Genomic DNA, 17,119 nt, shown 5'->3' on the forward strand with positions numbered 1-17,119 from the left:
ACCCCAAATTTTCCTTCTCAAGCCTCCCGTTACCTTGGCTAACGCAGCAAGCCCTGAGGCAGGCTCTGGATGACCCATATTTGACTTGGTTGATCCGATCAACAGTGGTTCCCGCTTACAATTGCAGAAGATACCTGTAATGCCATTCACTTCCTGTGGATCTCCAACCTAGTACGAAAAGAATCAGAATGGCTATTAGCCAGCACTTCTGAAACACACCCCAAAAGAGAAATCTGAAAGATTATGGTGTTCAGGTAAAGTCCAAAACTAGTGAAGCAGAACATATTCTACTAACTGGTAGAAGACAAAAAGTAGTGAAGCAGAACATATTCTACTAACTGGTGGAAGGCAAAAGGGTTTTACTTTGAGAAAAGAAAGAACAATTTAATGGAAAAGTGTGGCAAGTGACACAAGAGAAGAAAACACTCAGTCCCCAGGGGACCATGCTGACCTTGGTGCCTGTCCCATGAGCTTCAATATACTCCACTTCTTCAGGTTTGATGCCACTTTCCCTGTACAAAGATCCAACCAACTGCTCCTGCATCTTTCCAGATGGGAATGTCACACCTAGGATCAAAATTACCATAAATTCCACTCTCCTATCAGGTGCTTCCTGTTCTGATTTTAGCATCCTTTCATTTGCTTTGGGCTGCCAGATCCCTCCCAAAAAACCAAATTAAACTAAAGAGCTTATCACCATGTCCTTAGCACCAAACTCTCAGGTTCTTTGTAAGAAGAGAAGAGGAATCAGATATTAACATAAAGCAGTGAGTTTGGCTAGGGTGGAAAGATACTGGTTAACAGTATACTAGATGTCTAGGTTAAGTTACCCGTGAAGCTTTGTGTCACCACAACTGGAGAGCAGGAGAAGCTGGACAACAGTACGGTAAGAGCCTTAGAATTATAACACTGTACTTACATTTCTACCATCAGTGCAGAAATTACTGCAGAGATGTCCTGAGGAATGCTAAATTAGCAAGACAACATTGCTGTTACTTCAGTACAAACCACCACTTCTCTCCTTTTAAGTTCTTTGCAAAACAGGGTCCTGAACTTTGCATTATCAAAACCAAATGCAAACACAAAAAACCATTCACACATCTAAAGAACCCTACAACAGACCATTTTTTTATGGCAAAGACTCTAGACTGAACAGTTCTGTAGGTATCTCAATTTTCAGCAGCTTGAGATGTACCTTGCTCCTTGAAGCCATCAGTGTTAACTCCAGCATTTACTATTGTGGCATAGATCCTCTTAGCCATAGATCTCTTGGTCAAAAGAACAACAACAGCAGCTTCAGAGCGACAATATCCATTTCCTGAGAGCAGAGAAAGAACGAGTCATGACTTCTGCTCTGCTTTGTAAAGAGTTGCCAAACACCACACAGTAAGATTACTGCTTACAATGGACTGTTATTAGAATTTGACATACCTATTTCTTTTAAAGAAAAATTTAATGACCTAGAAAGACACAGCGCTTATCACAAATGACAACAGAAATTCTCCATCAAGAGACGTCTAATTTTTCTCCCCAGAGGCAGAGGGACGAACCATATGGTATCAGTTTGTTCCCCACAGTTAGTTTTCCAGGTTCAATGCAACATAGATCAGGTACAGCACATGTCCCAAACAGCACACCTTGGAACAACTACAAGGTCAGCTCTTTGCTGTACAGACTGTACTGTAAGTTACTCTCATACAACATAAGCTTTTGTACTAATGCCTTACCTGAAACATCAAAACTCTTGCAGGCACCATCAGGACTAAGCATACCCAGTTTCATGAACTGCACAGATGTGTTGGGTTTCAGCAAGAGGTTGACCCCACCTACAAGGGCTGCACTGCACCGCCCATGACAAATTGCCTTATAAGCATTTTCCAGAGCAATGAGACTAGAGGAGCAGGCTGTGTCAACGGTTAGGCTTGGTCCTTAAGAAACAAAAGGAAAAACAACCTTAATTTCCTAGATTCTTCTCCAAAGACTACAAGACAGGATTACAAGAAACATATTAAAAAAAACGTTGCTTCAGAACACAGCAGATAAACCCAATGCAATGGCAGGCTAGAACTACCATCTCTGCCTACTTACAAGGTAAGGCATGAGAAAAATAGGAAAAAATGAGAAAAAAAAATTGCTTTAAGGGCACGTTTAAAAATTCTATCTCTCCACCAAAAACAGAACACAGCTTTACAGGCAAGTCTCATCTGATTACCCATTCTCATCAGTAAATATCTCTTGCCCTTCCTGATGCTGCCCTTGTCATTACCTCTGTTATCTGCTGCAATCCACACCAATTTCCATCTCTCCATTCCCTTCAATATCATACATGGATTAAATCATACCCATCCCTTCAATCACATAATTTCTGTGGCTCTCCTTCTACTTTACTCTGGTCTAGCTGACTTCCATGTATCTTGACACCAAACAGCAGTCTCAAGGCCAGAAAGGACTGAGGCCTTTTTATAAAGGCTTCCTGATATCACCATCTTTCAAATGAACACCAGCTATGCCCAGCAGCAGCAGCTGAGCTATAAACCCTTACAGGGAGTCCTATCATATAGTCACTATATATTTTTTAGTTCTCATATGCTTCCTTAGAAAAGTTATATGCTATTTTCTCTTTCCAAAAGGGGTCTGTGCCATAATATCCATCCCAGTCCTCTACAGCAACCATGGTACAATCGTTGAAATTGCAACTGATGATCAGCATCAACAGGATTGCGGGGCACTTACCTTTGAAGTCAAAGAAGTAGGAAATCCTGTTGGCAAGCATAGCACGCTGACAGCCAGTCATACTGTATCCCAAAAGCTCTTCTGGATCTTGGCTAAGGGCTTCACCAGCTTCTGATCCACTGGCACCAACCCATACACCTGTGTCTGTGCCACGAAGGGTGCCTGGATTAATACCTATGGGGATTGGAAGATAGATTACAATAAGCAAAATGAGGAGCAAACTGAGATATCAGGTACACTGTCACCAGTTCACCAAAAACTACCTACTGTCCCTTTCTGGCATGCCTGCAGCATTGTTCCCTTACCTTTACTAACCTTTTAACTGTTTCAACTGCAGACCTTACACGTCTTACTTCAGAGTCCATCAGAAGTTTGGTATTGGTTTTTGGCCAGAACATACTGTGCCCTGACAAAGGTTTTCAGCCTAGCTGGGCACTGCTTGAGTCTTGTGTAAAAAAGTGCATGGACTACAAAAGTTAGGACAAGCTAACAGCTGACTTCCAGTGCAGAGAAAATGAGCAGACTGAATGAGAGAAAAATCACGGCACATGAAATGTCATGTGAGCACATCAGTATCCAACTCCAGCTGAGACTGGGATACAACACAGAAATGAGAATTCTTAAGCACAAAAATAGCCAACAACCAGAACAAGAAACAACTTTACTCTAAAAAACAACACATAGAAAGGTCAACTGTCAGAAATCTCTGCTGTTTCTTTCTTGAATATTCTGTTTGTCTCCAGGATGCCTGAAGCACAATCTCCAGAGGTTCAGAAGCAGAGAAGCAAAATATCATTTCATTAAGTCACAGAATCACAAAATGTGAAGTGTTGGAAGGGACCTTAAAAGATCATCTAGTTCCAACCCCCCCACTGCCACAGGCAGGGACATCTTACACATGACCAGACTGCTCAAGATCTTACCCAAACTGACCTTGAACACTGCCAGGGTTGGGGCATCTACAGCCTCCCTGGACAACCTGTTCCAATACCTCACAACCCTGACAGTAAAGAATCTTTTGCACTCTTTCAATTTGTAACTAGTCAGAACTAGTGAGGTTGTTCCAACTTTCTCCCCACATGCTTACATTCTGACAGGACACTGATTGACATGAAGAATAAACTCCTTTGTTCAGTGGATAAGTAACTCAAAATCTCAAAACACTGGCAGTGACAGAAGAAAGAGGCTCCTATTTCTGAAAGCACACTTCCTAGGAAAACCTTCTATAGAAACAGATCAAATGCTACAGATTTTCCAAGAATCCAGCCAAGAGACAGGAATACATCAGACAATCTGTCATTCATTTAGACCATGGATGAGAATTCTAACCAAGCCATCCTTCTTTTCCTCTTACAAAGGAATTATTACGGAATATTAGGGTAGAGCAGAACATAGATATGCACTAGAATTGTTGACTGTTTAAGTGATTCTGTCATATTGCAGGTACAGATTTGCTAACAGTCAGCACTGATTTCCTTGTTTGCATTCCAGAGACCACAGCTTTGTTCTAACCTTTATACTGATCTGGTAACCCCCCCACCATGTCTTGGAGCTCCTCTCTAATGCAATGGCATTCCTTTGTTAAGAGTTCTCATCACACAGGTGCATGTCTGCATGTTATACGGAGACAGCTTAATTTTCCCATGTCAGTCATTCATCCACTTACCTCCATCCAAAATGGCCTCATATGAAACTTCCAACAGCAAGCGAAGTTGAGGATCCATTGTATTAGCTTGTTTGGGGTGAACCCCAAAAAAAGATGCATCAAATTTGCTTAAGTCCTTGAGCTTTCCATTTCTCTTGGGCAGTCCATAAATTCCTGTGAAGAAAAATTTGACACTGAGTCCCAAAATACATCAACAGTGAAGCAGCTACAAGCTGAGAGACACAGTACAGAACGACCAGAGTCTATTTTCAATTGTACATGAAACCTCACTCCCCTATGTGGCACTCAGAGGGCTGCATGAGTATCTACTGACCTACCTCATCTGGGAATGAGAATGCTGCATTAGCAAAACCAATTGTAAGGTTTAGGACTCTACTGGCTGTAGCAGCAAAGACATCTATCTATTTTAACCATTTTTGCTTTGGTAAGTTGTACCAAGCACATATAGTCTCAATAGTGGTTCCAGTCAGTCACCAGTTAGAAGAAAAACAAAAGCTGCTTTTGACTTCTGCAAATTACTAGCTTGAATTAGGTAGACATGTGCCAAACACTTCAAAAGGACAATCAGACAAAAAAGGAACATTGTAAAAAGCCATAAACCACAGGACTGGAATCCCTGTGCTACTTTTGAACTCAGAAAAATGCCAGAGCTCTCTTACTGTCAGCTGTCAGGAGCAGGTACAGGATTAATGTTGTCTACCTGCTCTGTTGGAATGCTCTGTTATTTGAAAGTAAGCTACATATTATTTATAAGCTGCTACTGCACAGGACATAACATCATAAAATGGATTGCATGAGACCTTCATAAAAGTATTCTGTTACTGAATTTCTTGACAATTTATCAAAAGTTAATTCAGGTCTGGTAGGATTTTGATCTCATAAATTCTCCTTTCATAGGGTAATTCCTCTAAAACAATCACAACTCTGGGCTCCAAAAGGAGGGACAATAAGCACTCACCTGGTTTCCACCTCCGATCATCCTCTGTGACCATATCAACTCCATTAAGCAAGTTCTCCCAAAACTCTTGCAAGTTCTCAGATTCTGGCAGCCTTCCTGCTATGCCTGCAATCACCACGTCCTCCATCTCTTAACTTCTCCCTGTTGCTGTGATCCACAAAGCAGTAAGGCTAGTAAGATTTCACAGAGGAAAGTATATGTGTCTTGTCTTCCTGACATGTTGTGACAAACAAGTGTATTTGCAGGAACACCCACACAGGAACAGCCCACGGAGTCTCCACTATTAAAAAAAAAATCCCAACTAATAAAATGTCCCATAAGACCCATGGGGTTGATAAAGATGAAAAAGATTATCCTCAAGGAGCATCAGTCTCTGGGAACCACCAATTTCTATATGACAACCAAAAAATGAGTACGTCTTCCTCTACTAAATGCACAGCCTCTGTGAAGTCAGCAGAGAATAAAGATTAAAATGCTGGAGCAGAGGTGGGTGGAGAAATTATGAAATACACATAGTAAAATACATAATTACAAGGCAAACCTAACAGGTAGCAAAACAAGTTCTACAATCATTCCAAACTTAAATGCTAACCTAAGAATCAATAATCAAAAGATTTGTTGGACGTGAAAAAAATAAACCCCAAACAAAGCTACAAGATTGTACGAAACCACCCCCTCCAAATAAATAACACAACCCTAACCTGCCCCCACCCCCCCAATTAACTCTGAGCAAACAAAAACCTGACCAAAAGCCCAAACCAAACCTATCAATTGACAAAAAACATAACAAACCATCCATACATGCACACACACAGAGGAGAAAACTCACACAAAGCACAAAGGCTATAATACAATTTAGCATCATTTAAAATGCCAAAACGAGAGAATTAAGTGTTACATCTGAAATGTTTCCTAACTGGACCCTGCACTGCCACACGTTTAAAGAACTGGGAATGTGGAACTGACTACACCTGACTGATAGAGGGTGGTGCTTTAAGACATGGCAGAACAGATCTGGAATACAGACAGGATGAAAAATTTCAGCTGTTCTCCCAAGAAATTTGCATTCAAGACCCCAATCTCAAAAATCACAAGAGAACATCATGCTGCATAATGTAGCATGGCAGGGCACTTGTATCAGACCACAGCACCAAATGATAGCTCGTATACTACACACCTTTATCTTCTATTACAGTAAAAAGATATTAACAACTTACTAGAGAGCATGCAAGTTAACTTGATGTTTCAGTTAAATTCAAATTATAATTTTAGATCCTGAGTAGACAAGTTAAAGGAGTAGGGGAAATACCCATATATACGGTGGGAGTTTTTTAATATGAAAATAAATAAAAGTATGGTTGTAGGAACCAAAGACATAATAAGCATTCACAGTACTTCCTCAAATAATCCTTCTGGTAAGCAGGGGCAAAATATTATTTAATGTGTGGGATTTTAAACAAGTAAAAAACACAAAGAAAATCAGATATTCAAACAACTACAAGTCTGCCTTAAAAACTTTGAAGGCTTGTTACGAAAGAGCTGAAGTTTGACTTCCATCAGGTATTATGCTATACACTGGCAAGAAGGCCCATTGCTTAAGTGCTGCTGGTGCTTGATCATCTTCCCCAAAATACAGGACTAATGGGTACTCTCTGACAAGTGCTTAGCGGTTGTTTTTCCAACTCAAGATGCTTCTTCTGGGCATTGTTTTGCAGCCTCTTTTGGGACGTCCTGGTGCTCCTGAGCAAGAAGCAGGCCCCTCTTCCATCCACAGACTACATTGCTCAGGCAAGGTGATACTTTCCCATAGCTGCATGAGGTTGCTGGGGTGTGCAGAAGGAAAGCAGAGCCCTCTGCACAGCTGAGATGTACCTCTGCCAGAATGTAACAGCACAGAGACTGCCTGATTTCTTTCACCCTTTTTTCCTTCAGCAGTTATCTTGATTCAGATCTGTGGAGTAACTGTGGAATTATGCAACACCAGCACTGAAGCAGAAGAGATGATTACTTCACCCAGTCCATTCCTTCTGGGAGCAGAAACAGAAGTGCTCCCAAAAGGACATTTTGGATTTCTAGGCCTTGTGCTAAACACCCAAGCAAGAGAAGGTCTAAGTCCATTCTCGTTCATGTAAAAAAGGAAACACTAAGGGCCAAGTTGAGCAAGGCCCTTACTGAGAAACTAGTCCCCAAAACTTAAGTTGGCAGTAATAAGCCCAGTCCACTCAGTGCTGAAGAGAAGCCTCTCAGTTTTTCCACTCACACAGAACTAGTAAGTCAGTTTTATTACTGGTCTCACCACTGTACCTGTAAAATCCAACCAAGGGCTACAACTCTACCACACTTTCAGCATTTCTGTGCTGGGGCAGGTAAAGAGGGAACTTGGGCACAAAGTTTACTATTTAAGCTTAAGATATGAGACAAGAAAATGATAATTCAAATATAACTCAGTTTTATACCTCAGCTCTTTAGGTGATGATCTCTAGGGAGACAAACACCATTTCTATCTCAGAGGAATGAAATGTGACTTATTTAATTGTTCCTCCCCATCCCTCATCTCTTTCCCTAGAGTATCAGAAAAAAAATTTATCCAGGTATAACAAATCAACAAAACTTTTCTTTCAGACAGTGAAGTAATGAAATTCATCAACAAAACAATTTTTGCCAACTTGTTATGAATGTAGTTGAGCAAGACTATGTCAAAGGTGGAGAGAAAGATGCTGCAGTAATCAAAATCAGAAGAACAAGAGCCAAGAAGATAATTTTAACTTGGACAAGAAGAGTCACAAATTAAAATTTTAATATACAAAGAACTAGAAAGATTTAGACTTGCCGGAAAGAGCTCCAAATGCATACATCTAAGATACAAATTATGGATTAAGCAGCAGATAGCAGAGAGGATCTGCTGTTGAAAAACAAGAGTGGTCAGGAGAAAAGTCATGAATATTAAACCATCCCTGATTAAACAGTGATTACAGTAGTTGTTGCAGCTACCAACAATGTTGTTGGTCCTCCTTAACAGACAGTTAGTAGGTAAACTATTTTAAAGTTGATTGACTTTATCCCTAAATGGTGAATTACATTATTCTTTTACTTTATTAGAGACTTGTTTTCCGTAGAGCATTTTTTGACTGTACGCAGTGACACAGTAAATTGACAGATTTTCAAGTATAGGGCATAGCACAGATCAAGAAAGAACATTTATTTCTGTAGATGTTTTAAAAGGGATTAGACTAGAGCAAACAGTCTGCCTCTACTACCTCTGATGAGTGAAGTGTTCAAAAGCAACAGGTATAAACAGGAGACAAAGATAAAGAGGGACAAACACAAATCTTCCGTTTCATAAGGCTGTATTTTCTGAATCCATCCAACCAGACATCTAACATCCTTCTTCCTCAGTTTATCCCATGCATTTGCTTGAGTTGTGTGAATTTTCCTCAGTCAACTTGTGTTTTTAATTGAATGTAGGGAAGCTAACACACCACAGAAACCTTCCCTCTCTCTGCCAAAGTATCAGTGCAGTAGACACCTCAGTTAAGCCTAAACTAGCATCTCACTGGATTTGCACAATATTTTTTAGCAATTCTTTTGTGTTGCTGACTCATTCCATTTGTGACTAGTAATAACTAGTAATCCCTTCTGGTATCAAAGCTATTCAAGTTGAAATACTGTTTTCTATTGCATTTAAAACATTTTTTTTCAGTCCCTCACTAACTTGGCATCAAAAATTAATCAAAAAGTATTAACCATCATTTTCCACCATCCCTGGCAGCTGCATAACTTTTTAATAATACTTTTATCTACCATTTCCCTATAGAAATAGCCCTCTGACCATCAAGCATATAAGCTTATAGAGGGGAAAAAAACCCAAAAAATCCAAAACTAAAATCTACAAACAAACAAAGTGAATGTAAAATCTGACACCTTTGCCTGCTCATATCTGACTTGCCAACCACTGAACATTATCTTATTCTGCTGTACCTTGTTCACCTAGGGTTTAGTGAAGACAGGAAGGGGAGAGGGAGGGAGAAACAGCTGATCGCAAAGAATGACAAATAAAACCCAAATCTTGTTTTGCCTGATGCACATTTCCTTCTCCTAGAAAGGATCAAAATATTTATTTCAATGTTATTTTGATAGCTGTCATCATGGTGGGACAGAATACTTAGTATTGTTTCTAGACAGTCCAAATCCTTATCTGTTTTGGACCTCTCATTATTGTAAAATGAAATACTCATGACTCCTCCATAGCTTTCTTCAGCACAGATACTGAGAAAATGACTGTTTTGTTTTTCAGTACAACTATATCACAACCCAGGTTTCCTAATCTCTAGCTATCATTTCTAAAATTTGTAATAAAAAATTGTCCTTACAGAGAAACTTCACTTATGAAGAAGCCACAATGCTTGTCTCCAAAAAACCCTTCACAGAATAGAGGCAGACATAGTCTGGTTTTCAGTCTTTTGAAAGCATTTGGCTGTATGTTACAGATTCAGATGTATGTTTATCTGTATGTTACAGATTCAGTTTAACAAAGACCTTTCAAATGCCTCTGTTTCAGGTAAGTATTTGTCCTGTTGACCACAACACCAATGAAAAACAGAGTGCATTTACATTTAAAATGCACTACTTAATGGGAATATGGTTCAAAGCTGTTATGGGAGAAAAAAAGTAAGTAAATTAGACAGCTCATGGAATCAACACAGCTTGGTTGACTCCCAAGTGGTCAGAAGTTACCTGTATAAAAATCTAAGTCCCAAGTATGACTATATCATGTTTGTAAATATCTGTTCATAACTGCCCTCATTCTCTGAATTCAGCCACTAAATGCAGCCTTTCACAATGTACTATTCTTTTCACTTTGTTTCAGGAAAAGTTGAATCCTTTGCTCACAGGGCTTGAGGTTTCTTCTCCATTTTTTTTAAGACAAGACATGCTCCAAAACCTGCAAAGATGGTCTTTCGGAGTATGCAAGTTAATTTACACAACCTTAATACTGTCTATTTTAATTTAAGCATCCAAATACAGCTTTTAGCTAGGAAAATATGGATTCAGTATCTTATAGGGCCGTGTGCCAGGGAAGGAAGGTGGAATAAGAACCCTACAGGTGCAAAAACAGCCAAAGAGAGAAGATGATCACGTTCCTAACAAAATCAAATCATCAAATCCATACTGGTGTGCGACCACGGGGCTATTTTGTGTGGGCCGTTGGTTTATAACGAAGTGAGAAAAAATAGTTGAGCAGTATACAAGGCACGTTTTTTCAGACGGATTCCCAGAACCTGCTGGCGAGTCTCCCTTCCCAACATCGAGCGCCGATCTCCTCTCTTACAAGCTTCTTCAGCCTGCCACGACCGTGCCTTCGCGCTAACCCGGGACGGCGTGGAGAGCGCAGCGCCGCCGCCCCGCTGCCCGGACAGAGCGGCCCGTCCGGCCCCGGCGCCCACCCGAGGCAGCGCGGTGCTCGGCGCCCGAGCTGCGGCAGCGCGAGGCCGCCGGGGCCGCCCAGCCCCGCGGCGGGCGCGGCCCCTCACGCAGCCGCTGCTGCCGGGCGCGCGCGAGGACTGCGGGCAGCGGGGCCCGGCCGCGCCCCCGATCCCGCTCGGCCCGGCGGCGAGGGGTCGTGGCCGTGGCGGCGGCACGGTCCCCGCCCGCCGCCAAGATGGCCGAGCGCCAGTACCACAATGCAGCCACCTTGCCGGGCGGGCGGAGTGGCAGGCTGCGGCGCGGTACCCAGGCGCTGAGGTGGAGGACTCTCCCCAGAACGACCGCGCTGGGCCACGGGAGAATGGCCCGCAGCAACAGGGCGCGGCGACCCCAGGGCCGGGGAGCAGAACCTTCCGGTCGCGCGGACCGTGCCCGCGGCCCCCAGCCGAGCCCGCGGACCCTCATCGCTCACCCGGCGTAGAGGGCAAGATGGAGCCTCCCCAGCGCACCCGCGGGGCGCAGCGGCCCGCGGAGCCTGGAGCAGAAGCTGCCGCTGTCCTGACCACGCCGCACTTCTGTGTCCCGCCGATACCTGCACAGGTGCGGATGGCTTCGTGTCGGTAAGACTCTGTCGTCAGCTCAGTGCGGGATCGGGATGCTGCGGGGCGGGCGCTGCGGGTGGACGCTGCGGCGGCTGGTGCCTAGCTGCGCACGGCCGATACTCCGCGCTCTCCTCACTGTCTCCCTCTAGCTCCTACCGCTATTTAAGCAGTCGCCACCTCCAGCGGCCACGCCACATGGGCTGACAGTTTACGCCTCGCCGCAGTCCAATGAGAGCCGGGGCAGAGCCGCCCCGGTCAGACCCGGGGTGATGCCAACCCCTGCCCGCCGGCCCGGTCCACGGGAGGAGGGGATCCTGGCCAGGCCGGGGCGGGCACAGGCGGGCCCCCTTGCCCGCGGCACCGGGCCAAACTCTCGCGCCCCGCCCCGCACTGGAGGCCGCGGAGGGCCAGGCGCTGTGGGCGTGCCTGGCTATGGGCTGGCCTGGCCTGGCCGGGGACGAGGCAGCGCCAATCCCCCGTGGGCGCGGACCTTTTCGTATCTCTCTCCCACCTCCCCGCGGGTAGGTGCACTGAGGGGCGTCTGCGCCGGCACCGTGGCTGACGCGGAGGCTCGGCGGGTGCCGGTCCAAGCGCGGTCGGATCGCACAGCGCCCGCGCGTACCCGCGGCGCACAAAGGAAAGGGACGCGGGGCCGGACGCGCAATCCCGGGACGGCGCCCAATACGGAGGCGGGGACACGTGGGCGGGGGCGCGGCCCTGCCAATCGCGGACCCGCGCGGTGTTGCTAAGCGATAAGGCGATGTGGTGACGGCTGAGGGGTGGCTGGGGCCGCCGCCAGAGCGAGCAGCTCCCGTCGCTCTCCGGCGGCGGCGGTCGTTCACCCCGGCGGAGCACGGTCCCGGGGTTACCACAGGGCAGCAGGCACGCCGGCCAGGGATGCGCTGCCCCGTGCCCAGGCTCGTCGCGCCGCCCTGACTGGTGGCAGCAGAGAGAGTCCGGAGGCGGAGGGGCGGGCGCCAGAGATTCCCTCCCCGCCGTGCCCCTGCTACGCCCCCCTTCCCAGCGACGGAACGGGACGGATCGCTCTGCGTGTGGGCACCTTTCATACACTTTCCCTGTAACTTGTACTCCTTCAGGTAAACCCGAACAGTAACGAATCTGAATTTTCTTCTGTATGGCCTACGACTGACACTCCGAAACAAAAAAGCTTTTCGGTCGGCAAATGTGGGCTTGAAAACGGGGATGCGAGAAAGTCCCCTGCCTTGTCTCTTGTTCATGGCTTTGAACTGGCTCTGGGCAGAGGCCCCGCTCCCGGATAGCGCTCGCACTGCCGCTTCGCGATGTAGCTCCATTGCGACTTTCTCGGGGCAGATATTTTGCTTTTATCTGCATATTCCTCAACATAACAGGTTTTTAACCCCTTGATAAGGACAACAATAAATAATGTCCTCTTTTACCTTTTCAGTACTCTCTGATCTGCCTGAATTCTCTTCTTTATAGGCGTTCCTTTCTTTGTACAACTCAATAGTATCCACAGTAGTACCTTGCTGCCACTCTTCTAATCAGGTTCTCAGAAGTCAGTGCCCAACAATTTGTTAAATATTTTCGTCATAAGAGGAATATATGAGAAGTTTCCTGCTGTATTTAGTACACCCTTAGCACAACCTCTCCATGCAGGATCTAAGCAGTATGTTAATATTATTTATTATTTGTTATTTATTATTATTTATTACTATGCATGTTTTGTTAATTTTTGTACTTACAAACTCTGTTCTCAGAAGTACTCTGAAACAAATGTACAATAACTGAACTACTTTTTTTTTCTATCACAAGTAAAATAAAATTAAACAACTCATCTATTGAAATAACCCAGCAGTGTTTTTCACTGATTTGAAGTCCATACAATCTCTTGTCAAGGGAAAATACAATCTTTCCTTACCTACAGTTGACTTAAGGAAACCTGTTTCTCAGGGAAACTGAATAAATTAAAGCTGCATTAGTGGCAATAGGTCTGCATGAACAGGCATGCCAGGTGACATGGGAGGGGGAGTAAGCGGGACACCACACCAACCAACCACAAAAAAAAACCAACCGAAAAAACAGAAAACCCTCAAACAAGCAAACAAAAAAAAAGTCATAGAAACTTGCATACAAATCTACGCAAAGGCATTTCTTAAGTCTCCATCAGTTTACACCCACGGTGTAAGGAATAAAGATAAATGTTTTCCAGGTTCAGATGCAGTACTACAAATATCATGGAACAAACTGTTCTTTTACACTACTTTTAACACAGGCACAGAATCTCATACCTGAACTATTGTCCATCTCCATAGGTCAATATTAAACATGGAAATCACAAAAAAAATTTCAGGGTGATCTACTGCTATTATAAAATTTGGAATCTACACATTGAGTTCTAGAAATAACCAGTGAGTGCTGTAACTGGTGTGATCTGGGCCAAAATTCCTGTACTTGTTAGAAACCACTATGCTTTGTGCTACAGAAAGAGCTCATTCAGGGCCTGGTTCAAGGGAGTGCATCATGTTGTCCTCCCTCATGAACAATGTTGAATCAAATAACAGGATTTTCAAGTAATGAAAATATTTAGAAAGAAGCTCACAAGGTCTCTCAGACCTTATATTGGCTTAGTAACATCTCATGAAATTTGCAGATTTAGCATCTGATTATAACATCACTGCACCTTTGCACTTTTCAGCAGGTATTTGTAATATTTTCAGCAGGTAGTTCAAAATAATTATTCAAATTCTCAAATGGTTTACTACCGCATTATCAGGTGCTGAAGAGAGCATCTCTTTGCAAAGAATATCAGAAAAGTGTTTCTATAAAAAACTGCTCCAGAAAAAAAAAAGACATTCATGGGTAAGTAGCTCTCTTCCTTCATTTTTAGATTTTATGTGTTCAGGAGCAACTGAGAAGTATTATTCAATTCAGTGATACCACTTGCAGAATCACAGAATCTCTTACATTGGAAGGTACCTCTTGACATCATCTAGTCCAAGCCCTCAACTTAAAGGTCAGCTGGAACAGTCTGGCCAGGCCCACGTCCAGTTGGGTTTTGAGTATCTCCCTAGACAGAGACTCCATAACCCATCTAAGCAATCTGTTCCAGTGCTTGACCATCCCCACAATTAAACATTTTTTCTTGAATTTTTCATGTGCATTTCCTTTACTTAGAGGAAAGTTCATCTCTGTAATATCCCAGGACCACTCAGCATTACTGGAAATGCTACAAAAATACACTGATTACTTGCATTGGAGTGTCCTGGTGTGTTCATTACTACGCAGCTATCCTTTGTTACATCACAACTCATTTAAGCTTTCTTTTAGTTTCATCTGTTTTAAGACTTACTTCTTACAACATATCTGCATTATTCTGAGTATATGATTCTAACATGGTAGCAGTGTTTCTCACTGCCTTAAAGTCCACACGGTCTTTTGTCAAGGGAAAATACAATCACTGGTGTGACAATAGAAATTTAATTTTATATTCTTTCATGCTCTCTGAGCAAGTGGAAAGCTACAGAAGATGAGAAAGAATACAGACGCAGATGTAATAATTTTAAACCCCTTTCTTTCAAGTAGAAAGATAGCTGCACAGGATTAACGGTTGCATTGTTATTTAGAAGAAGTAGGCTGAGGCATCCCACTTCTAAGCTTAAATCACATCTACAGTTTCTCAACAAAATATCTGCTAAAGTCCTTCAAGCCCTGCCTGAAGGCACAAGGCTTTACCTATGTGTTAACTGGGCATTTCTAAATCCATGATGCAAGAAAATCTTAATGTATATAATTAAAATAAATCAGTATTAACAATGAAGACTGTAATCTCAATGTACATACATTAACCCTTTATTTTAGGCTTCACTGTATGAAGCAGAGTACTTGTTCTCTCTTCTGGCTGCAAATAATCTCAACCTGACATACAAAACTGAGGCAAATAATTATACCTGATATAGAGATGTCAAAGTAAGTAAATAGCAAGTGTGAACCTACAACATGCTGTCAACATAAAAATCAGTCTTTAATATTATAATTGCGAATTTTTGCCATGCTAGAAGAGATTTTTGGTTTTAATAGATGAGCACAAGATAAACTCCTGGATTTTATCTTCTGCTGAATTTCCTGCCTTGTTCCTCTGACTGTCAAATCTTCAGCTGACATTTCAAGTTTATCCTTGGCTTTGACACTTTGCCGAGATTCTTCAGATTGCTCAATTGAATGTAGAACTTCAAACTCCACTGCTCAAAAAACAGACAGAAAAATACTTTGTCATTATGTTTGTATTAAATTATGAGATAGGATAGTTAAAGAGAGTTGGTTTACTATTTTCTTCTAAATATACTGCTGCCATAGTGCCATATTGTCAAAATCTTGAAACATCAGGACCATTCTTGTAGGTAGGAGCCCAGAACAGTCCATTAAGGCTTGCCATACTAATGGAATAAGACAGCATCTTCTGCTCAATCCTAGCTTCATCTGTACATGTTCATTTTCCATTAGCATCAGACTCCTTAAGAGAGGAAGACAGCGGGAAGGTCAGTATAACAGTTTAAGTCTAGCACTACCTTTCTGTTTGGCTGTTTTAAAACATATTTTACAAGTTTACTCTTCTGTCCATTGTGAGAAAATGTGTTTAGAATGTATGACATAAAAGGTTCACAGGTAATGCTGTTGACTTGACAAAGCTGCATTACTACCACTATGTTTTGGGTCTTTTTTCAATCTTCTCTCATTTAGGAAAGCATTTAGTGTGTAGATCTTTGGATTTGTTGTCTAAAATATCTATCTTTCTAGAAAGGACTAACTCAAAAAGAAACATCTTTGTTTGGGAGCAGTGAGACTGCTCCTAATACCAGTCAGAGTCCATCTTGCAGTTCTCACATAATTCTCCAAAATTATCTCCAACTAACTGAACTTCAGTCTTATCACAAATTTCTTTCAGTAGGATAAGTAGAACTGATCAATTGCATTATTCACTGTAAACTATAGGTAACACTTACAGGTATTTGGCTCCAGCCACTTAACCCTTACTTTTCAAGGCATTTAGACTTTAACTTCAGATTCTCTATGGAAAGCCAAAGCAGACAGCAGAAGTAGTCATAATAAACTTGCAATAACACACACTACAGTATTCTGTACTTGTTTAATTTTATAAGCATCATAGTCTGCAGTCCCAGATACTACGCAATCACAGCAAGAATGAAAGGTGTACAAATTGACAAAGATCAGTTACTAGCAGAAGGTAAATTTTCAAAGCCAACTGAACGTGGTGCAAAGTCTAAACAAAATTCTACATCAAAGGAAATACAAAATATTCCTGAATTATGGAATGGATTGATTGAAGGTTTATAGCTTCATGCAAAGCATGACACTGTGGCTAGTGTCAAAACATGACACTTTTCAAAATAATTTTTATCCACAGGCTTAGCTTGAACCAGCTGTTCACTTGTGCATGTGATCTCTGCACTGAATCAGCTTGGTGGCTGATTGATTTGGTGACTCTTGAGTTGCGGATGCGAAATCCTGTTGTCCAGCTTGCCACCTAGTGGTTTCCTGCAGATGTAGAAAGTATGGAAGAGTATGCTTGAGCCCATTAAGATCATTTGGTGTATTTTCCTGCCTATGAAATGGACTTTAATCATTAGAATACCTCTACCACATCTGGCAGATAAGAAAGCAGAATTTCACAACATCAACCATTTGGAAAAGTGCAGGCAGCAGTGTCTGAAAGGTATTGCTTCAAAGATTACTTTC

At 42.7% G+C, this 17,119-nt stretch overlaps 2 protein-coding genes across 2 annotated transcripts in view; both read right to left on the reverse strand.

The window, feature by feature from the left end:
* LOC117005224 (fatty acid synthase-like) overlaps window positions 1-11,685 on the reverse strand; it is a 38,082-nt gene extending 26,397 nt beyond the window's left edge. Inside the window, 8 exon segments of the mRNA XM_033076683.2 lie at window positions 34-168; window positions 452-567; window positions 1,196-1,318; window positions 1,728-1,928; window positions 2,734-2,907; window positions 4,400-4,552; window positions 5,358-5,504; window positions 11,374-11,685. Coding sequence (XP_032932574.1) covers window positions 34-168; window positions 452-567; window positions 1,196-1,318; window positions 1,728-1,928; window positions 2,734-2,907; window positions 4,400-4,552; window positions 5,358-5,484 — 1,029 coding nt within the window. The 5' untranslated portion in view covers window positions 5,485-5,504; window positions 11,374-11,685.
* A 935-nt stretch (window positions 11,686-12,620) lies between these two features.
* Window positions 12,621-17,119, reverse strand: part of LOC117005458 — a 30,820-nt gene continuing 26,321 nt past the window's right edge. The window contains exon 12 of the mRNA XM_042779867.1: window positions 12,621-15,603. Coding sequence (XP_042635801.1) covers window positions 15,380-15,603 — 224 coding nt within the window. The 3' untranslated portion in view covers window positions 12,621-15,379. The remainder of the gene's footprint in view (window positions 15,604-17,119) is intronic.

This window comes from Catharus ustulatus, chromosome 20 (assembly GCF_009819885.2).
Source record: "Catharus ustulatus isolate bCatUst1 chromosome 20, bCatUst1.pri.v2, whole genome shotgun sequence".
Taxonomy (NCBI): Eukaryota; Metazoa; Chordata; class Aves; order Passeriformes; family Turdidae; genus Catharus; species Catharus ustulatus.